General features: G+C 39.7%; 1 protein-coding gene across 1 annotated transcript in view; it reads right to left on the bottom strand.

Moving 5' to 3' along the window:
* LOC119745208 overlaps nt 1-24,532 on the bottom strand; it is a 61,679-nt gene that overhangs the window by 11,403 nt on the left and 25,744 nt on the right. The window contains exons 4-5 of the mRNA XM_038221429.1: nt 3,063-3,128; nt 2,591-2,747 (exon numbers count right to left, since the gene is read on the bottom strand). Of these exons, the coding sequence (XP_038077357.1) occupies nt 2,591-2,747; nt 3,063-3,128 (223 nt within the window). The remainder of the gene's footprint in view (nt 1-2,590; nt 2,748-3,062; nt 3,129-24,532) is intronic.

The following is a 24,532-nucleotide window of genomic DNA, read 5'->3' as shown; positions in this document are numbered from 1 at the left end:
CGACACGAAAAACGTATCTGTACTCCGTCGTGTCCGATGTAAACAACAGGGGATTTTTCGTCTTTTCTCGGGAACGATAAGACATTAGGTTGGTTTACTTTCAACCACATGTTTGAAATAGGATAAGTAAACAAGCCAAAACATGAAATTTTCGGGGATTTCAGGACCTAGTGCCCCTAAGCTCAGCCAGGAACTAGTAATATGCGGTATCAATTGCACGATAGTTTTGTGGGTTACTAGTGTCTGCTAAGCTAAAGGCAGAAAGAGTGTCACATCTCAAATCAAGAGTGTGTGACTGACATTGGAGTCTTGTACTTGTGGCAACTAGATAGTATATGGGTTTTGTGCCAGAACAAGACAAGACATATTTTCATCCCTTTTGAAAGATCCATGGATGGGACACACTGTGTGTAAGTACTGGTTCGCACACACACAACTAATTTTGTTTGGAATATACTCAAAGTCATAGCGTCTTTTGTGTGAGTGTCTTCTAATGACTCTTCCAGTGGTCTCTCCCAACTCTCCCTTTCTTACCACTGAGGGGGTGCTTGTGCATGGAGCACATGGGTACCTGTGCACACTTAGAGTGACCCCTTAAACTTCATATTATCATCTGAAAAATGCAATTAAGTTGATGACAGCATGGTGTGTTATGAAAGCTCTATCCACATAGCTGGCTGGGAGCAGGAGACTCAGATTAATCATGTCATAGAGGAAACTAGGACATCCGCTATTTCTGTCAGTAAACTGATTATTGCAAATAGGCTGCTGTATATCATCATGATAGTGGGATGGCACTGAGTGATTACGTTTCCCATTAAACAGGGATTCTCCTCTTACAAATTTATGTCCAGCGGTGTTAGCGGGCTGTCGATGCTTAACGAACGCAGGGGGCTCAGGTGTGGTTGTTTGGACGATGATGGAAAGTAAATTTGGAGCATCTTAAGATGAGGGACAATGAATTTTACAAATTAGGGGAAGTGCAACAAGGGATGATTTAAGGAAGCTTTTTAAGTACTGAGCTCTCTAATTTTCATAAAATGGGGGATTTTATTTACCCTGAAAGTGAAAAGTTGATTTTAAGTATGGATATCAATTTACTTTTATCAATATTTCTCATTCAATTTAAGTTAAAATTTAAGTTTTAAATTAAACTTAGGTTTTTCAATTTTCCCAAATTTTCTATTTAAGGGTCAAATGCAAAGCACTATGCAAAAATGTTATTTTTTATCAAACTTAATCTTTGTTTCCATCCAGTAATAATAATTTCTCTTGTGACTTCAAGCCCAGAATATTTCCAGGTAGTTGCTGCTATTATACATGTTCCGGTAGTTGTACAAATACCTGCAGTTATAAATGTACATTTTGTAAGTAGCGCATAATTTGGACCATTATTTTTTAATTTTAGCTTCAGGCAGTGGAAATGGGAGTCTACAACGGTGATGGTTATGTGGTTTTTTAATGTGTAAAGCATTCTTTGGCTTCTGAGGAATGAAAGGCATGCAGTTTACCAAGTTTGTAATTATGGTACTTTGACAAGGCAACATAGCCAGATATAGGTTTTTACATGTACATGTAATATGGACTCCACACAGGAACTCTAGATGTACATGTATGCTCTGTGAACGACTCATACTTGTAGGGTCCAAGGAAGAACACATCATGTGCACAACAAGTCAGTGTGGAAGACGACTTACTTACTATAGATAACAATTACCATCACACGTCAATTCACAAGTCCAGTCACATTTAACAGGAAATGCACAAAAACAAAGGAATGTCTTGTCACACTTTAGTTTGAATGGCTTGTGAGTTGACTTGGAACTCAATGACTTAAGATTGACTTGTGATTGCTTTGTGATGAATTGTGATCCATCACAATGACTGAAATGAGTACAAAGCAGTAGCGTATGAGATAGAGACAACAGATTGGCCCAGAACAACAAGAGCACTCCAGTGTCCTTTAGTATCAACATTTTTGTCATTTTCCTTGGGAGGTATGTACTTTTGCACACATGTCATACAGCTACCAAAAATATTTGAATAAAACACAATATCTACAGTCCTTTTCTGAGTCCAACATTACATTGACATATGTAAGCTGGTACAATAGTAGGAATTAAACCTGACGAACTAGACAGGTTGGGCAAACAATTTGAGTTTTCTGGAAAAAAAGGTATGCTGAAAAGTTCAAGAATCTGCAAAAGGACTTGGATAGGAACTTAAGCAGAAATCCGTGTACAACTACCAGGTATTTGTACTCATCTTGTATATCTTTATCAGTTTTGAGTTCAACACTCATATTGCTACTCATTCAAAGTACTCAGGCAGCACAACCCAAGTGATAAAGGCTTGATTCCTGCTACACAACCTTCAATATTTCAGTGTGTTTGGGAACCTGGAAATGGAGTCATAGGCAGCAGCAAAAACAGTGGAAGACAGGGAGGACATCTGCAACCTCCTCCCCATTCCTTGACTTTTCTATACCCTGCTAAAGACATGTATGGACCGAGCCTCTCCGCTATCAGAAACATTCCGCTGACATGGTCTTGATTACAACACAGAGGACCATGTCTCCAAATATTCTTACCCAGCTGAGTATGTGACTTGCCAATGAAGCACTCAAACTCTGAGAAGAACTTTCCTCTTTGGAAGATTTGGACAGGAAGTGGGCCAAGGACAGCTACCATCTTCTGTAGAAGCTCTTCTTTGGTGACAGCAAAGAATAGAGGCTCTCCGAGATATAACTAAGGAGAAAGGCAAGAAGTCAAATGAGAAATTGAAGTATTCCTTAAGCATGCGTGCTTGAATTCGTAAAAGGTGAACATAGATGTATTTCAACTCCGGTGAATTTTGTATAGTGAATGTTGTGTGACGCCAGATTCTCTTCGCAATCACATTCACATGAAACTGGTGAACTGGCCTTAATACAACCAACATGTTTTGGGCTGTATACAATTTACAGCACTGTTACATTTGCCCTAGAATTTCTTCATCACAGCATAATTCACAACAGAATGTCAAATCTCATGAGTCGTCTTTTTTTAATTATTATTTGTTACCTCAGCCAAGATGCATCCAACAGACCACATGTCAATCTCTGGACCAAATGGAAGACCATACACAACCTGCGCACAGAAAACAATCACATCAAGACAATGTATCAGTTCATGTATCACTGTCAAACAATGAGTAAGTATGACGTCATGGTTTAGGCCCTAACCTGAGAATGCTTGTTTTCTTACAAGCTCTCATCAAGAACATGGATGGTACAGTGCTCAGAACATTTCTTCTGTGAAAGTTAACACTCCCCCCCCCCCCAAAAAAAGGAGATATATTATTATTCGCACAGATTTCTTCAAAAGGGGCACTTGAGAGACTGGAAGGGATGATGATGGGTTGGTCTGGGATGGGATGGGATGGGTAACTGTGGGATGCACAATTTACATTTCATTATAATATCACCTGATAACATTTTCCTGATTTACCTTGTAGAAATATGTTTAGGTTTTCTTAACTACCATATGTGCGAGGTCAATTGCCCTCATCATAACACTGAGTTGAAAGCACATGGCCAACCCCCAAAGTACAAGTTTGGCTGCTAAAAGTACTGGTTCCATGAACAAAACCAATGTCTTCTACATGCATGTACATGTCTAACCAGACATAATGACCTACATCTCATGAACCTCATAAAATCAAATGGCCTGTATTACATCATGCAATGATGCACCTGCTCTGTGGTTTAAGTTTTCCCATTTCTCAAGATTGCCATTTATAGCTTTTAGAAAGACTTACAGGATCCCATGAAGACCGAATGTCTCTTAAACAGGTGGCTTAATAGGGTAAATTATGATCTCAGGGATGATTCTTGGTTAGACTGTCATCAATTGCCTTAGGAGGAAATGGTGTACAAAGAGAGAAATGGATGTGTATCCATGCTTTAGGGATTATTTGGAGACAGAACTTTGATGATGGGGGCTGGATGATGACTCTGACTTGAATTGACCAGAAACTTTTTTTTTTATTGTTTCTTATTGAGGATTCTCATCAAGAGGGTCAGCTCCAAAAATAGATTTGCCATCGGCATTAAAAAACTTCCAGGAACAGTTTTTCGTCAGGCAAACTTGTTATCTGGCCGGCATTTCTGGAATCATTTCTTCTCACAATGCGCTTCAGTTGTGTACATTTATTTAAGGAAAGTTATTGAAGGTATTGTGGACATCATTAAATATTTTAATATACTTAACGACAAGACATTATTTACTGTTCAATAATATTGGCAAATAACGTTCCACAAGTTATGACGACCTAGGACATAGGACGGCAGATCGTGAGGACACAAGCTAATGCCCAGCTCGATTACTTGGAATCCGCTGGTCAGACTTTGTCTCAAATGAGAGTCTCAAAACACTGATCGGCGACAGATGGTGTCTCACTGCCGACACAATCCAAGAACAGAAAGCTGCTGAGCTTGGTCATGCAGTACGACAGGGTGGTCTTGCATCGGCAGTGCTTGATGGAACCCCACTTGGATACCACCGCTGTGTCGGCAGACTTGAAATCTGTTGGATCGACGGCCTCACCAAGTGGAGTGGCCTTAGCTTGGCTGAACTAACTGCTGCAGCACTGCACCGATGCAAAATTACCCCTGCTCCAGCCACAAAACTCAGAAGAAGTGGACGGTTGTTGCGTCAACGGGCAGTAGCCTACGACGTCTGATGATGATGATTACATGTACCAGTACTTAAGCCATGGTTTCGGTAAAATTTTCTACAGTCAAAAGTCACTGCAAAACTCAGTTTTTAGAATCGTCTCTGTGATATCTTTTTTTTTTTTTACCGGTAGTCCAATTCAAAATAGCAGGATTTCTCAAATCCACATCCAGCTTTACTGAAGTTCATGCCTGCTCAAAAATACGTTTTCATGTCAATTTTTTATTGTAAAAAAAAAAAAAATCCACATAATTCATCTCTTAATCAACTTTCTTCAGACAAAAGAATTAGGCCAAGTCATAAATATTCATGAAGAGAAGTACAAATGAGCAAATCAAGTCCCAAGATCCACCTGGGACTTGCTGCATCTCATGTCACATTAGAACAGGCCCATTCCTATCCTATGCACTACTGACATTCTCTCCACACCTTCTTGCCAAGCCACGTGAGATTTGACCCTCCAACATTTCAACACTTGAAACCATCCGTGGACTTTGTGAAAGAGTTCATCCTTGCCAGCGAGAAGTGCTTGCCTTCTGAAGCTAAATTGGATGGTAGGATACAGTTACACAACCAGCTGATCAGGGTAATGGTCAAACAAGAATAGGCTAGCCTAGTTGAGCCAGACCTGGAAGTCTCAGAGTCTAGGACATTATTTATACTCAGTAACTCAGTCAGTCAGTGACTCAGCCAGTCTGCAGTGACTCGGTGACTCAGTCAATTAGAGACTCAGTCAGTGACTTCGTTAGTCAGTGACTCCGTTAGTCAGTGACTTGGGGAGTCAGTCAGTCAGTCAGTGACTCGGGGAGTGGGGGAGTCAGTCAGTCAGTGTCTCAGTCAATCAATCAGTCAGTCAGTGACTCAGTCAGTGACTCAGTCAGTCATAATTGGTTGGTCCTTCAGCACCCCAATTTCACAAAGCGCTACGACGCATCATAACTCCAGTTGCGACGCGTAACACATCACAACTTGCAATGTGTTGTTACTTGTATGATCAATTTTACAAAACTTATTATGTGTTGAAAACGTTGTAAGTTCCTTGACAATGACTTAAACACGTCTAATGGTCATCGCAAAATAAGAAGTGTCATCTTGCCCATTTTCATGCCATATAAATAACATAAATGAGACTACATAATACCGAGACAATGTGTGTGAAGTTGTAAATGGAACATGCAACAAAGTAATATGAATTAGCCTGGAATAATGTAGTTGAAATTTCAAAGTAGCTATACAGTCCACCGCGAGGTTGGGTTCCTTTAAAACTGCATCATACATGTACGTCTGCCATTTTGTTTTATGTTTCAAACACTTTTAGAGAGGAGATCCGACAAATCTTTGCTAAATATTAGACGACTATTTACTGTACATTGAAAAATAAATACACAAGGTCACCATGTTTTGCTATAAATAAGCCTATGAAGCATCGCATTTACGACGCGTTTGGTGAAATGAACCGCAGGATGAGTCGCAGCTGCGACGCATCATAGGGATACGACGCATTGCAACACTGAGATGCATCGTAAGTTACGATGAGTTTCATGAAATCGGGTGCTGGTCCAGCAAAAACTGTGCAACACACAGCAACATAACATGAAGCAAGGAAACATACCGATAGCAACGGGATGTAGTTTGACATTTACATGTGATTTCCCCAATGGTATGAATGTCTACAGTGATACAAGAAATACTGGTACACGTTAGGAATGATTCTCCGTAATGTTGGCCAAATTAAAAACAAGTGCTGAAATCTGCCCTTGAGCAATTGTCTTAGTAGATCCCATTGCAGCATCTATTTCTAGATTCCATCAATAGGGACATCATACTCCAGTGATTTGAGGCTTTGTAGGATGACAGATCGGTATCTGAGGAGGCATTGCAGTAATGACACCTGAAATATCTCCCGGTCATCTTATCATTTGAGACAAACCAGTGGTTTCTCCTGATAATGGTCAGAACTAAACTAGCCTAAGGCGTGAGATGAAGTGACCAGTTGGTCATACAAGCTTACTAAACCACTGTTCCCATTAGACTTTTTGGATAAAACTATTGGAGACTTTTGTCAACTTAAAAAAGACTGTTGTTAACTTTTAAACCAAATTGAGTCCAGCGCAGACAGATCGTAAACTTTCTAAATTGTCAATTGTCTACTGTCAATTGTAAGTTTTATGGTACACAAGTGGCAACTTTTACAGGGCCAACTGGGTCGCGAAAGAATTGCACTGTTTGTTTAAAATCAGTGAAAAGTCACATGCAGACAGCCACCGCTATGCAAAGCTGGGCGTTGCACTGATCACGTGCAGTCCGTATTGGTCACCTAAACTGCCTCTGTACCGTAATTCACACATGTGGGCCCACATACTGTGTGTGAGATTCCACCATATTGTTGCTGTGTTCAGCAATATTACTTGGTACATTTTTCCACAACCACACTTAGTTTTAGATTAAAAGGTCAATAGCAGAGCCCCTTCATAAGAATCCGAGGAGCAAATTATGGTAGAATTTACACAACGAATGATCGCTTTCCACAGGCCAAAATTAAATAAAAAGTGCAGGCGCATGGTAAAATATCTACAACGGAATGTCAACAATCGCTCACGGTGACTTTTACAAATTTCTTTAAGTCCAATGCTAACATGGCTAAAGACTGGATTTTTATGCTGGATACCGTATTCTCAAGCTTATTATTAAGTACAATCACAGTGAGGATGCCTTATTATTAGTATGCCAACATTTCGATAGTCTAGCAGCTTTCTAGTCATAAATGACAATTTATCCAATGACTGCATTCTCTTTTGATCTTAAAAAAACACAACAAATAAATGAATAAATAAATAATATACTAATCCATTACATTGAAGATGTATGGATGACCCCAAATCGGATCAACATTTAGGTCATCCTGCAGATGAAGACAGGAGTTCTCAGTAAAAATTTTCAGGTGTGAAATGTTTTTGTGTGTTAAGATCAAAAGTTAATGCAATTATCAGAAATTACAGGAGTGATATTTTGTATCTTCCTATTGGTATTGTTGCCTTTGTAAGAAATTTCTGCTTCTCATAGCCAGTCAGTTAAAGAGTCTCTTGGGAATGGCATCAGCATCAAGACAAAAGAAATAGAAGGCTGTGCCTGATGGTTTGCCATTTCAATTTCCTTGGCATTTAGTTGCGACAATCATCGTCCTTGCATCATTGTCAGACAGACCAATCCTCTCCAAGATGAATTCATCCGATAAATCTTATATCAGAATGCGAAGGAACGTTTCCTGTAGAGCAAGAATCCCACAGGAGTTGCGACAGATAGAAATCTTGTTGCCATGTGCAAGGGGATACTCCTAAGTATTACATTTATGAGATTCTGTTCCAGTCTCCCAAGACGCAGAAATCATTTTTCTCATCAATATGAGATTTCAAAGGTGATGCAATGAAACGTGACAATGTTTGGCGAAAACCTTACAGCTTTTTGGCTATTTTCTGCCATACAAATGGTAAAAGAAGGTAGAACAGCATGTTTTAACTGGATGCCTGTAGTGTATTTGCTTTAGCTTCGAGTTTGGGTAAAGAACTTTTTTTTTTCAGAACACCAGGAAACAATTAGATCCTTATATTCTGATTTGGTGAATCGTTCCTTTTTCATTTCTTTTTTGTTTTTTTCTTCTCTGTTGTTTTTGTCCCCCTACATATTTATGTAGACCTTTACTTTGATAGGCTTTCAGTCTTGTAATAAAGCATTTCTAGTAAAAATAACAAATAATTGAATCAGAAAGTATTTGTTGTTCTGTACATCCCACTTAAAAGACACGATACTTGTACAATATTGATACCCAAGACCAAATGGAACTTTTTCACTTTTTGGGGTTAGCAATGTCGTGCCAAATGTTAATCTCAAAGAACACCTTAGGCGATGAAGATTGTCAAATTGATGCAAAATGTCAAATCCCTGGCAACAAATGGCAGAAATCCATTTCAAACTGAAGCAAGTCTAATCATATCAATTGTAATTACAGATGCTATAAATGCTTCAGTAAACCAAATCAACTGACAGAAAGTCTATATCATTCTGTTTATAACAAATCTTATCATCCACCAAATCTAACAGGCCAATGCATTATTTTCCAATCTATAACCAGCGATCTATGACCTAGATTTGCCGATCCTCTTCCTTTTATCCTGGTTACTATCGGCAGGTCAGAATGTTTTCTTGCCTCACATTGAGTGAGTGAGTGGACATGTTAGGACATGTTCCTCTCTCCAACGGATGAAGCTAGATAGAGGAGATGGGTAGAGGAAGCAAGGTCTCTAGGGTTGGAGGGGAGGCAGTCACGCACCGCGGAGGAAGGAACAAGAAAAGGACAAGAGAGGGGAATACGAGATGCTTCCCCGAAAAATAGAAATACAATTCTCGTGAAATAGAGACACATGAGAGGGAGAGAAATGGCGCACACAAAGACAAGACTGGACCGTTCAAAAAATGGCTCCTACGCAAGAAAGTTGGACAAAATCCAAGAAAAGCGACTCGAATCTTTGCCAACTTGCCGGCCAAAAGGTTGTTTCTAGGTGGTTTAAAAATTAAACACTTGCATGACACGATGATTCTACCTACCTCTACCTGTGCTGGTGAATGTACTCTGAAAAATGTAAGTTCACATTCGGAGAGTGACCAGAAAAGTGCAGATGGCTTTAAATTGACACAGGGAGGTCACTTGGGTATACATACTGGGCACTTCTGGAAGGAAAGTAATCATGAATTATTTGATTTGGAGTCCTGACGGAGCCTTTGGAATTACCTGGGAAAAGACCCACCTACTGACGTACTGACAAAAACTTTACAAAGACTTTAAACTGGGACTGCTACAATTCACCTTGTGAAATTATTTCGCTCAACATGCTGTCATTTAAAAACAAGTCAGTAATTTTACAGAGATTAGATTACTAGACCAAATTAAGAAACTTAAGCAAAACTAGCTAGCACCAGATCCAACACCAGATTCAGTAAGTTTTTGATAAGCAAGCCCATCAAATTACCGTAGCCCCTGACTTTATGGACTCGTAGGCTACATTCAGACCCTGTTTTAAATTCGCTTTAACTAGTTGAACTTGATTTGGTGTAACTTAACTATCTGCTAAAACGGTGTCTGAATGGTTTTAAAGTTACTCCAAACCGGTTTTATCTCGTCGCTAACGGGGAGTGAAAACACCTCGAAGGGTGGGTTTAGTGCTAACCCCGAACAGTTTTATCTTCTAGTACGGTGTCTGAACAGTTTTAGCCAAAAAACTTCCTGTTTCACCCAGCACAGTTGACCCCCAGGTTATGAAATGCCTTTTCTATGGTATGTTTTGTTGTTACGAACAGCGTACTGTACACAGGGCTAGAAGGTGGGCAAAAATATGCAGCACCCGTGAATCTTCAAATTCTCCTACCGCCCGCCATCATGAAAAATCCAATTTCAAGTCCAATCTCTACAATTCGCAAGTTCTCTGACGACATGGCCCAAGTTTCTCATCGTGCTCGCACACACCATTTACAGACCTGCAGATATCAATGCGAATACTGCTAACTGGAGAGTAATTATCATAAAATTCTAATATGTTCTAATACCAGAAAAACCATGGTGCCAATTGGTTAATGGTTTGTAGCACATATATCACAGGTTTTAGCAGGTGACTGGCATGTACCGGTACTGCGGTACATGTACATGCCAGTTTTAACATACTGTGCAAATCTCGGTTCTTGTGGTTTCGAACACTGGTTTCGAACATCAAGTTTTTCCATCAGAAATATGTCTTTTTGCACCACTAGAGCTATGAAAAATAGCCCCTAAAATTAAAACAAAAATGCAGTACATGCACTTAAAGGAAAACAAATTTAAGGATGATACTACATAAAGTGGACATTTTAATCACAAAGGGAACCATCCAACACAGTCTGTACAGTCTAGTGTATCCATTGGTATCAGTGCGTATGGCCGCGGTGGACTGCAATGTTCACCGCTAGGGCTACGATGTCAACCACGGCGACAGTGAGAGGCTCGAGGCCATGTGTAGCCAACTGGTCAAACAAACGAAGTGAAGGCTCTATACAGCGTGCGGTTTGAGACGAGGTGGAAGTTCTACGTCACCTCAGAAACTGAATAAACCACTTCGAGTTGAACTCGTTTTTAAACTTAAAGCGGTGTCTGAACACTCGGTACGATTTAGTTTTACAACCGCCCTGCCGTGGTGAGCAACCATTTTAACTTTTACCGTTTGAGCTAAAATGCTTTCTGAACATAGCCACAGAGCATAAGTAGAGACATGAATGCATTCAATCATACACAGATGCAATCCGCATGTACAGTACAGTACACAGAGCTTTCGTGGGTGTTCACAAAGCGGCATCCATTGTTCATACACGGAGTCCACGCTGGAGAGATTTGAACTCCTTGACCCTGGGATACTGAACTTTGATGAACACTTAAGAAAAATTTGGGAGGAGAACCAGCAAAGTATGATAACAAGCAACTACGAGTGGGGTTAGGTACTGCATCCGTAAATTGAAGTGTCTCATAACAATCTTGGGTTGAGTTTCTACTCACAGATGCAATCTGTCACTCTCAGTCTTTGAGGAGTATTTTGCCAAGTCTCCATCCCCTCAAGCAAGACATCTTTAATTTATACCCTCTCACAAATGGATCAAGTTTCCCCAATTCAAACAGCCATAGCACTGGAGGACCCTCCAATATTTTTTTTTTCCTTGAGGAGAACCGGTTATTAGCCGAAGATGAAAAGTCAGAAATGTTTGAGGGTCTCTTACATGATGCCATCATTTGGTTGAATGTAGTACCTGTCTTGAGGCTGATGTCTCAGAGAGGACCAAAGGCAATGACATACTGAATGCGTAGATAGATTCTTTTTAAGAACAGTTAGCTTTCCTTTAGTTTTCAAGCAAACAAAGGAAGCTGATTCAGTCGATTTGTTGTTTTTTTTGCACTGACTCAAGGAATTCCTTGTGGTTATTGAGTGAAACAAGACTGGACTTGTCTATTCAAGGAGGTTCAAGCTTAGTTAATGATATTATTTACAAATGTATACTCAGTAACTCAGTCAGTCAGTAACTCAGTCAGTCAGAAAACATTGACCTGGCCCCGAGTAAAAACAGTTTCATCAAATAAATCCCCCAAAATAAAAAGATTACAGAAAAAAAAAAAAATTCTTATTTACCGGTACTTATCGTTTGTTTTTTAAACTCAAATCCACACAATGATATACATCATAATCTCATCCCCCACTTTTAAAATAATTTTATCTAAACCTTCAATGCAGATATTGCAATCATTTACTACTGATGGGACCTCCATGTCGGTACATGTACCGTACATGTATGTATGTACATACATGTACTTCTGCTTAGTTCTGGAAGTGCTATGGGGATTACTCTCATCCATATGTGCATGTACATGTACTTTGCTTATAGATCGAGTAGTTTAAGCGGTAAGCGTGTACCCTTTAATAGTCTTGTCAATAGACCCATCTATATTTATACTCTCTATGCTCAGATCAAGTTTCTCTGGATCAAAACAGACTTTTGAGTGCACTATCGAGTTTCTCAAGAACTACTTATTAGTGAGAGATTGGAATTTTGAATGAACATTGGCATCTTCAGGTCAGTAGCTAAGTCATGCACAGCCCAAGCAAGTACGGTACACACTGGTTGGTGTTGAGGGGGCTATAGCATTTTGAGCGGGTTACTACCGGTAGAACTACCAGTATTTGTAGGGCCTACAGGATCTATGCTCTAATCACTCAGCAAATCTGGGCACTATTTTATGGAACTGCTAAACAAAACAACAAAATACTAAGCACAGAAACATTCTGCTTAGCAGCTTAAATGCCAAAGTCTTCATGTAATATACTGCTTGTGACTAGTTACTGGCTGTACTTTGCTGAGCATAATAACTCTAACAGTATGTTCTGCTTGAAGTTGGGGCTAGTGGGGAAAGAGTTCCTTTTCATCTGTGTTGAATCACTGATTTTTGTAACAACTGACCTGTCTCTTTTTGTTTTACTTCTCATTTTGAGCTTCAATTTGGACAACTTGAGCACGCTCATAATTGTATGCAAATTATTTTCACAGTATTCAAACGATCCCTGTAGTAAACTGTAATATTGGTTCCGAGAAGATGCAACGGTCTAACACAAACTGACAGATTGCATGCTTGTCTTGATCAACATATAAATGGAAACAAAACAGACACCTTGTAATTGTGAAGAAAGATGAAAAGCTGCAATCTCAAGACTAATGAAATATGCAGACCAGCAGGTGTGACATGTAGGATGTTGTCCTGCAAGTCTTAACTTGCAAGAAACATCATGAAGTTTCTCAGAACATTCCTGGCGATCTCTAATCAACATTTTACAAGCTTCACTGATTTATTTATTACTTCTAACAAGTGCCGTGCTGACTACACAGAGTGTTGAATTTTCATACCTGAAGTGCAAACAAAGAAATTATTATTTTTTAAAATTTTTATAACATACATGTACAAGAATGTTTGTCAGACGGAGAATGGTTCAACTTTGAGCATTGCCTACAACCATACTGTGATTAGCACATAGAGTGGGGCCACATAGAATGGGGGCACAGTTTGGTTTATGTTATTCAATGTATTCAAATCACTGCAGCTGGCTCAAGGCAGTTTGGTCCAGATGACCTGATGTGATTACTTGGTCGAGGTTCGGCCGTTTATTAATTGGTCAGCTGGTTGGCCTGAGAGACTCATGCCACTGGTATATCTGCATATAGAAAGGTCCCATAACCTTCCCAACCCTCCAATGCCTTACATGCTACATCATGTGATTTCTCCGTCCAACCTGGCCGCCCAGTTGTAATTGGTCAGCTGGCTGGAGAGTCTCCGGCCACAGATTAAGTCTCATCTGCATATAGAAAGGTCCCTTACTCTCCCTACCTCTGAGCCTCAAACACTACCCTGGGAACTGACCTGAGAGATATTCCCAGGTCAGCATAATATTCCCTACTGCTATTGAATATCCACCGGGGGTGTTGTGTTGGTTTTCTTCCAGAGGGAGTTGTAGAATCATTTAGAGCAATGTTTTGATTAGGCCATGAACTGATCAAAAGGCAGATATAGGACACAGCTCCAAGGCTGAATGCCCTGCAACTATCATTGGCCTACATAGTCTTCAAAAGAGTAATTATCGGTATCTGTAAAATGCACACAGCAGCTCAAGTACCGGTATTGCTATTTCCATTGCACTTGCCAAGCCTGTACAGAGTTCTTAAATATCTCAACAACCAAGCTGAATAAATACAACAAATGCATAAAATGAAACTAAAGAATTATAAATCAAATGTCATTTAACTGAGGCTTTGGGCATTGGAAGGTCTATTTGACTCTTTTTGTTGAAATAAGTCAGATTGCTTCTTTGCTGAGATACATGTACTGAATGGCAAATGAGAACATTTTGGCTTGCATGATTCACATTATCATGTAGAAACTATAAAAACAATTACGATTCTAAAGTGATGATTAATAAGAGAGTTTTCATTATTGATTAATTTCAATATTGGTAATTCTGCAATTGTTCAGGTTTTCCTTGTGGCTTCGAAAAAGAAACATGAATACAAATGGTGGGGGTCAGTACAGACTCAAATATGCAACGGGCTTATGCCAAATTAATACAAAACAGGGAACTGCCAAGGCAGGGCTGGCTCTAGCACCGGTACAGTATTCCAGAGGGTGCAGGCAGGTTCAATCCTGCTTTTTTCTGTGCTCAACTTTTTACACTATTATAATGCAACTAGTCACTTTCCCTTGTAATTTTTTTGATTACAAAAAAAAAATGTGTAAATCTATATGTGTAAATCCTCTTTACAGCCAGCTAAATGTAGTGGTGGCACAATTTTCATTTGATCCATTCAATTGCTGGCAGGTCCATCCTCCATATCATATCACTATTGCCAAACAGCCAGTGGCCACAGTTTTTATGGCCAACTAAACCTTACCTGGATTGTTTAATTGGCTTAAACAGCGCAGGCACGTTTCTCACATCTCTGTAGTTTCGCTTCCTGTTACCATGCCAACCATCCCTCCTTGATGGAAGGAACGTGGTTTTCGACAGATGCTTTCAATACATATTGTCACCCCGCTCAAGTGTTCTTTTTTTCTGAAGTGATAAAGTCAGACGATCTGGTGCGGAAATGGAGTTGGTTTACTCCGGGCTAGTAGTGGCAGTAGCTGCCAAGCCCTGCGGATGTGTCAGGTAATGATAGCGAATCGATGAAATTACAATGATACTATCGGCTTGATGCCCTAGATATTAAATGTATGTATACAGAATGATAGACTGGGGGTCAGTATGGAATCAGACCGGGAGGGGTGGTTGGTGGGGGAGTGGGGGTACACCAAACTGGGGTCATGATAGCGAATCAATTGATGAAATTACAATGATACTATCGGCTGGTGGTTGACCCATGGTTGACCTAGATATTGTAGTGGATGGTACGCTGGGGGTTGCCATGGATTCGGTCAGGGATGGTTGTTTGGTAGAGGGAGGGGGTAGAAGAATTAGGGATCAGGATACAAATTATTGGAACTACAATGATTCTATTGGCTGTTGAATGACCTAGATAAGATACAGGATGATAGCCTCGGGGTCAGCATGGGATTAGACAGAGATGGATGTGGTGGGGGGGGGGGGCCCTAAACATTCGGAGGTCAATAAGAAAAACAAGGTCATTCAAGTTACAAGCCAACAGTATTTTAATGCAGATGATCAGAAAACGTCAATTTTTATGTTTGTGTGAAATTTGCATTACAACTTGCTTAGAATACAAACACTGATTCAATGTGAATGCATTTCTTTACAACAGACTTTATTGACCAATGAAATCAGCATATTAGCTCATGAATATGCATGAAATGGGACGATCACTGATGCCAATTACTCTGGCAGTTTCTCTCCAACTCACCACTAATCTAGTTATTTGGTTGAGATTTAAGAAGATAAAACCCAAGATTGGCTGGGCCAAATCTGACGCGAGGTTCCAACCACAAGGGATTGAATGACTTGATAAACAGGGGTGAGATTTGAAGAAAATAAACAAATCCACAAAAAAATATTGGCATAGCCCCATAGCAACACAGGGTCTACTCACGGTACATTTATATATATGCCAAGAAAACTGTGCTGCAATTCTTTTAAACAAACTTTCGACCCCAAAAGAAAAAAATACAGTCATGCAAACTTCTCATTTAGGCTTTCCTAAAATCTGGAAAAATTCCCCCACGGATGAGAAAGATTCCAGACAACAATGAAATGTGTCAATGCGTTACAGGTAGGACTTTCTGGTGTGCTAATTAGTGCTGGGCTCTAAACACAACGTATGCATGGGCTTTGACGATGAACAACAAATGTAAACCTTAGTACAACAGCTATTTCCATCTTGTAACCTTTTGATCTTATCACAATCAGCGCTGCTGAAATGCATGAAAGGAAATATCTAAACAGTGGCCTAATAAGGCATTTGTTGAGCCAAGGCAAGATCCTGGGATGAAGAATTGGCCAAAACGGGAACAAGTACGAATCCCTTGAGATGAAAGGGTTTGAACTTGATATGCACAGCCAGACAAGTCTCAACATGTTGAAATGAAGCACTGATGGTAAAGTACAGGTTAAATTTAAGAAAGACAGAGATAAAAGAAGAAACCCGTGGTGCACTCTTATTTAAGGTTTTAAGTGAACACAGAAGTAGTAAATCACATTTGTTTGACGAATGCTTTTGACGACAGTGGAATTTATGTGCAGATGAGACATGCACTTTTTAAGAGCAAGAATTCCCAGGGAGTACATGTATGGCTAGTTGCCAGGTACACGTATGAATTCTTACAGCTAAGGGCAAAGGTCAATTATGGTTTTGTAAAACCAAATTGGTTTGATTGTTGTTACTTGGGTTTTTTGCAGGTGTCTGGACCTGGCACCAGACTTGTGTTAATACTGAGCTTGTCTTTATGTCAATGTGAGTTCAGGTACCAGACTGGTGGTTGGCATTAATAGAATTTGGTAACAATGTTAATTTCATCAAATTCTTCAAAATGGTTGGTTTATTAAGGTTGAAACCTATGTGGCTCTTTAAACTGTTCAAGTAATTGACATGTTGGCAATCAAGTTGTGAAAACAATCCTTTACAATTAATAAAACCCCGGCTCCTTTACAAACCATACGCAAACAATTCCCCTAGAAATGAATACATCATGTACAGCATGACGGAAAGCGAACGTGACCAGTCACGGCCATACATGACAAATTAACAATTAACAAGTTCATCTTGGTCCAGTGCAGTCATCAAGGCCTCGATGTACTTGACCCTGTCCGGGAGAATCCCGGATGATGCCGTCGTTCGATACAATACCAACCAAGCCTCCGCGTCGCCACATCTCCTATTTGTCTCGCTAAGTGTTCTATTGTGCCCTTTCTAGAAAAAATGCTTTATTAGACCGCCATAATTTTTTTTTTCTGATCTTGAACGAATTAGGCATTTTGTGGTTCAAAACGTTTTTATTGTCAGAGACAGATGCTTCTATACAGCCAGACAACTGTCCTTCATGCGGCAAGGGGACCAATGTCACGAACGCACAAACACGGAAAATCGTTTTTATTAGTTTTTACAGACGAAGTAGAAAAAAGAGAGAGGGGGAGAATCGATACAATGCATGCCTTGATAGGTTTGTGGTAGGGTGAAAAATACCTACAGTTGAACTCTAAGTAGAAATATAGGTCAGGTTTTGTAAGATGCAAACATGCTGTTTGCAACTTTTGGCATTTGTTTTTTGTTTAAGAGATAATTCAGATATTAGGCCTAGACAAATTTTCATGAAAGCCAAACATAACGGCAGCTTTTAAAAAATAAATTGAAAAGGCATTTTATAGACCTTATGCTTTTATATGTGTAAATCCTATTGTTATTTTAATTCAGTAACACTGAACGCACAAAAGGCTCACTCATGCGTATTCTAGCAAAACAACGCTCCTCTTAGAAGGTCTACTGCAGATTTTGAATATCTAAAATCCCTCATATTAAATAAGAATTTGCACAATAAGCCAAACATCTGGAAAATTCTGCCTGGAGAGAGCCTGCGGGCTCCCTTATGCTTTTTCAGCACCAAAATAGAATGTTACAGGTGTCAAACCAATTAATTATTGATACACTATGAATCAACCCAGGGTAATTCCCCTGGCATTGTTTGTCACTCACTGACCCAGATAGCCAGTAACCTCACAGTTATTATATTGAAGAATTCTTGATGATGCAATGATGACAATCTTAATCACATGATGCCCCAACTGAAGGCAACACCTGATATACCGTACTCAACTAAACATAAAGGAAAACTGGATTTCTGCTATCATAGAATAACCACACGCTTCTAAGAAGCACAATTGGCCCCGAGTTAGTCACGTTAAGGGCCTTTAAAAGTGGCAATTTTCGAGGACTGAGAGCAGCATTTTGGACAGGCATGTTAAGACTTGTCTGAGTGTGTGGCCAAAAACTTGCCCAAATGGATGAGGTACGGTGATGGAGGTAGAGGGAACATTGGTCATGACTATGGAGGTACATGATTGTCTCTCTGTGGCAGGTGTGACTCGGTTCATCATGGTTTAGTCACATTGTTAGCGTAGTGTGACTTACTATGAGTCTAGCTTGCTGTGGTAATCCCCAAGTCAATACATACATCATTAGGGTTTCGTATACAAAGAATCTTGTCAGAGAGATTTGAGCAGTCAGACCTCAAAAGATGACAGTGATATTTCAATAGATAAAGGCTGAATAATTCAGCAATATGTACATGTAGATATGAATAAACCAGGTCACATGTACACTGTCAAGGTAAAGCACATGAACCTTCTCAGTGTGGCCAGCTACTATAGGGGTTCAGGCTCAAAGCTACATTAAGAATGCATAGTGAAAACTTGTACATTGAGGACACTTTACTTGAATATTTAAAGATGAATCAAAAGATGTAAATTTACTCCAATATTGTTGAAATAGGGTAATGGAAAAGACTACAAACATAAATTAATGGGATTCACTGCTGTTTTGTTTGACTTTCATCACCCTAGACTCTGTGCCTACATGTGTACATGTACACTACGCCCTTAATGGTAGAAATAAGAAAGAGCTCCACTATTGAAGGACCATTAGATTGTGTGATCCAGAGATGTGTCCTTCACATTCCTTGATTGCTAAGTCCCACAGCGCCCTCTCTTGATCAAGAGTGGAGTCCACAGTGTTCTAATTATCATAACTGGCATGGTAACTGTGCCTTGGACTCCATTCAAAATCCCCTCAACAACTCGTGTAGGATTCCTGAACAGACTGCATCTGTGCGCCAGTGCACAGAGGTAGCGTGTCCCGCACAGGGAGCTCTCATGTAAGTACATGTAGTTAAGATGCGCCATCTACCGTTACTTTTAATGCACGACAATACCTTTACATTGTACGTGTAACTACAAAAGCATTATCATCTGGTTGGCATATATGTGTAAGGTTGCCTTTGAAATTCTTTTTTTTGTGAAACACAAAAGAAGTAACCATTTTACTCCCTGTACACCTCATACATACCGGTAGATGACTTAAACCCAGATACACTTCTGCATCTCATTTTTTGCCCATTCCACAAAGTACCTACATTGTACATGTACAAATGGCTATGATAATGTTGCAACACCACCCCAAACATTACTAGTGATATACATGTATCACCCCAAGCAATACATCAAGATGAGACCCCTGTCAATTAATTTCTCTAGTGATTCACTCACAACCAAGTCATACCGGTACATTCAGAATAAGACCCAAGGCACGACCGTGACCTCCATTCGTACTCATCTACTAATCATGTGCGTAATCACGATCAACACAAGATGCTACATCCCCAAGTCATAACATGGTTGGCATGCTATGAGTGAATGTACTTCCTAGCGGCATAATGTGTGTGGAAAATGATCATATTCCCAGCGGCCTCTTAATGTTTCCGCATCACAACAGAGTAATGTACGGTAGTAACATATGACAATGTACCACATGATTGCCGTCCACTTATACCCTCCAGATATAATGGGAACTGATGAATGAGCTAACATGAATATGAATAAGAAATGACATTTCAAACAGCCTGCAGAAGCAAAGGTTTACAATGTATGAACACATTTGTGTTTCAAATGAAATACTCCACAGTTTAAGACAACACTCTTACGTGATACATTATGTTAAAAACGATATAATTACTTGTGATTTCTACTAAATTTCATAATCAGTCTTGTTTTGTCTTGTTTCATCTTGTCTTGTTGGGCACATGCACCACAAGCTTCAACTTTTTAGGCTATACCTACTGCATACTACCGTATTTAATGTTTTTAAATTGAAATTGAATTGAACTGTACAAAGGACCCTAAGGAGGACTTGCACTTTAAAGGGGAAGGGTCCCTGGTCCGACTTAGACTTTAGTTACAGACAAGTGACCCTTAATGTTCCTTTGACTGGCCTCCAGAGTCAATTCAAACAGCTCAGTACATCTTTTGCGTGTAGTCACTCCTAATTGTTTCAAACATCCCACTCCATTCTAATCTTCAGAATAATTTAGTTTGACATGACTCTAGAGGGCCAGATGGAAACGGGAGTGTGTTTTTCTTCCAACTATTCCCAGAGACCTTGCCCTTGTCATTAGACACAGATTAAAACATGGTTAAGTTGACTGATTGCTACTGCCCAATCGTTTTTGTTTTTGTTTTTGGGGGGAAGGAGAAGGGGGGGGGGAAGAGGTGTTTTTATTTTCCTTCATTGTTTTTCTGGGGGTGTTTTTTTTTTGGGGGGGGGGTTGACTTAATCGTAATGTGATTTCAAAAAGACTTCGTGAGGTACTTCAAGAGTATCACCAGAGCAGCTAACTAACTGAGCCTTCAATTTGCTCTGCATTCCCTTCACTAAAGGGATGTAAAAAACAAAAACAAGGGGGGGGGGAGCGTCAGATAATTGAGCAGACAAAGTCTACACATAGAAAGTTGGTGCAGTATACCTTCCCCCCCCCCTTCCATTTCATTGGCCGGGTTTGAATCCTAATCAGGTTAACTCTTATTCATTGTAAAGATCTCAAGAGCAGCAGACACTGCTTGATAATGTCTTGGATCCAATAAGTTGCTTTCTTAAAGATTAGAATAGGTTATAGAACAAACTACAGGTTAGATGTGATGCTCCAATCAGCATCATTCAGTAGAATTGTAATTGTTGGTGGTCAGAGGGTACTGACCAATACTCATACCAGTACTTACTCATACATGTACCCACTTAATCCCTACCAATCATGGAATACCAGTCCACTCATATATGAAATCACAGCGAAATAAAGCAGATCTTGTGTGAAAGAGGTTTTACCAAATTCCCAACTGGCTTGCATATAAAAGACAGTATTCAAAATTCAAACCTCTCTCGTAACATGAAGCAAATTAGGAAGCATACTTAAGAGATTAAGCTGTACGCACGGAAAGCTCAAAACACAATTACATACAGGCCTACTGAGATTCTGATCACCATGAAAAATATAAGCCAAACCAAAGTACTTTTTAATCCGCAAAATGTCAACACTCTCCTGAAACAGTATACATGGGGATAAAAGTGTCTAAATCTAAGTCTGGGCTGTCTAGCTGTTATAATGGTTAAAACAGAAGTTGTCCCAGATTTGAGTCAGGGTAACAGAAGAGACTGTCATCTACACAAACATACAGACTTGAAGATGTCTGCTCACCAGACAAACTAGACTTGTCTGATGAACTATCAAAGTTCACTGACAGACGATAAAATGAACTCCGGTACAGCAAGTTACTGTGAATAATGAATATATAAAAAAAATCTGTTAGAATGAGAGTGACATGCAATGGGTAATGCGTTCGTATGCATTTGTGTAAGGACACAATACTGGCAACGTACATTAAAAAATCTGAAGCAAGATGAAAGCTGCATGCTGTTAGATTTCTCTTCAATTGTTGGGGGAAACATCCGTCTTAGTGGAAAACAACATTGAAAAGATAATAGGCCCAATATTGTTCACTGCAAGGCAGATTATAATGCAGGCATGCAACTTGGACTTGGACGAGGAAATTCCAATCTTTGCAAGACTTTGTACAGTGTTTACATAAGTGTGAAGTGAAAAACGAGGAAATCAGCTGATCCGAGGAAAAGTTGCATGCCTGATAATGGTATTTTTGGACAGTTAACGTTACTTACGTTAAGTGGACGCCATAACCAACGTTAAACTGGCATGAAGTAATGTTTAAAAGAGTAAAAAATAGCAAAAGCATTTGGCAATAGAAACATCTAAATTAACAGTTCTTGTCAAGTAATGTTATTGATATTATCAAGCTGCCTGCAGTTTTGGAGAAAATTAAATATAGGTAATGATAGTTATTACGTCCACTTAATGTTAGTTACGGTATGCACTTAACGTTAGTCACAGTGTCCACTTATTAGTGAAAAACCTACTTCTTTTTTCCTCAATTTGATTTTAATAAGAAGTGGATACCTTGACAAGACTACAAGAAGCCCACAATTGCCTTGTGTGATACTTGCAGCAGAATGCACAAGTGGAAAGTGGACACCATGTAACTAACGTTAACAGTTCAAAATACCAATATAATCTGCCTTGCAGTGAAAAATACTTGGCCTATTAATTATCTTTTCAATGTTGTTTTTCACTTAAAAGGATGTTTCTCCCAACAATTTAAGAGAAAACTAAGCTTTCATCTTGCTTCAGATCTCTCATGTCCCACTTTTGGTTACCAGTATTGTGTCCTGGGCTTACACATTTGTCAACATATCGAAACTTGAATCATGACAGTGCACAATAGGAGCAATCCACAAACGAAACCTGAATCATATTCTGCTGGCAAATTCATGGAGCTTTGAAGCACTGTCATGTGGTTGAGCAAAAACAGGTTACCAGCCAAAATGTCACACTAAGTACAATGTCTTTTACTTGTGACTGGTTCGTGTTGTAAGTGACACTATGGAATAGGGCCCAGATTGCCAGGGATACGCATCGCAGCCATCACATTACTTCAAGCCTGACAGTCACAGCTTGGCAACAACAGAGGGCGATAGATACTCCACACTGGAGTACCAAGAGTTGCTACTTAAAAATCTTCCCTTTCTGTGGGATTTATTTCCCATTAGACAAGAGACTTTACATGTATGATTCAATGGATTTGTTGGCAACAGCGCCTTACGGAATGAAAACACCATATGTTGGATGGATTCTAGAGCACTTCAAGTTTGACGCTGAATGTTGTGTATTTTACACTGACTACTGGGGCTCCTAATTGGATACACAGAAGTAATGAAAATAACCTTACCAAACCAGATGAAATCATAACATGTTTACACGGAATTGTTTCATGAAGTGCGACTGATGGCAAAACCAGGCTTGCTCGCAGACACTTTAAAGTTCACCGAAGCTTGGCAAAGCTGAACTTGTAAACAATGTTCCAGATCGCTCAGGAATTATAAAGCTAGCCTTAGCAGCAATACAATATGGGCTTCTGTGTACAAGTACCCCCTCAACGGTCAGAAAGAGAGAGTTGGGGGAGACCACTGGGAGAGACATTGTAACTTATTGCTCACGGCGCCTGATGCTCATGCAAAGAGGCTATGGATTTGTGCACATTCAGAATCAAAATAGTCGTAATAGGCATACCATTTATGCTTAGCGGACGGGGCTCTCAAATGTGTTTAAAAAGCGCCCCCTTTTGTCAGCACACGCAATGTGGTCACACAACTTTGATTATTCATGTACACTCTTGATTTTTACTTCTGGTTCGTTCTCTGAGGGTCAGTAACATACAATTTTTTGTACATTGCCATGAATAGTCACATGATCTTTTGTTTTATAGTCAATAGAGGGCAGCAAGGGCTACTTTTTCAACCCATACTCACTACACGAAAGTGGAAGCATTAAATTGAAAGCATACCGGTACTTTCAAAACGTGTCACAAATACAATAACAACTTGTACATTTATCTTTCTAATCAATGTCAACCCCTAAAGTGATTTTGTAGTAAAAATTGTGTCCAATTTGTCTACTCAGGTCATCTAAAGCAGACGCAAGTTAGGATCACCAAGCATTGGTTTAATTCGAATGTAACCGTGCAGTAAGGCTATCAAGAGGACCACACAGGCAAACAGTGGTGTGGTTTTAACTATAAGACAAATTGTTGCCTTATGCCACTTGGGGCAAGCTCAGGGTTGGTACAAACATGGGCTGAGGAAATTCAAGTACTTTGCAAGGCCTTTTCAGGGCAAAGTTTGGATACCTGACCTTGACAACAATAATGCAACGTTTTCTGTACAAATGAAAACAGCAAAAATGAAACATGATACATGCATGCAGGCTTTCAAACAATGGCCCATTAATGTCAACACCATTTGGCTATGATCTATATGACAACTCATTTTTATAACAATCAGCACCAAATTCCAAATAAAGTGACACAGATTAACAATACACACAAATCCACAGGTAGCTGCATCCACCAATCAAACTGCTTGATGAGCTCCATGCCAAACAGTGCCCTCATTGATGAAAGCTGGACTAGTAACTGACACTTGAGGGGGCTTTAGCCCCATTTCTGTTACCCTGCCATGCTCGGGTGCAGCCCTCACTTACAAACCTGCTTATGTCAACTGCACGTGAACAAGTCTTCCGGCCCACTAGTCACTGATGCGCCCAAAACCGCCCCAGCACTCTATGGTTTGATTGAGTCTTCAGTGAA

Source organism: Patiria miniata, unplaced genomic scaffold (assembly GCF_015706575.1).
Source record: "Patiria miniata isolate m_02_andy unplaced genomic scaffold, ASM1570657v1 HiC_scaffold_7, whole genome shotgun sequence".
NCBI lineage: Eukaryota > Metazoa > Echinodermata > Asteroidea > Valvatida > Asterinidae > Patiria > Patiria miniata.
This window is presented reverse-complemented; position numbering and strand designations above follow the sequence as displayed.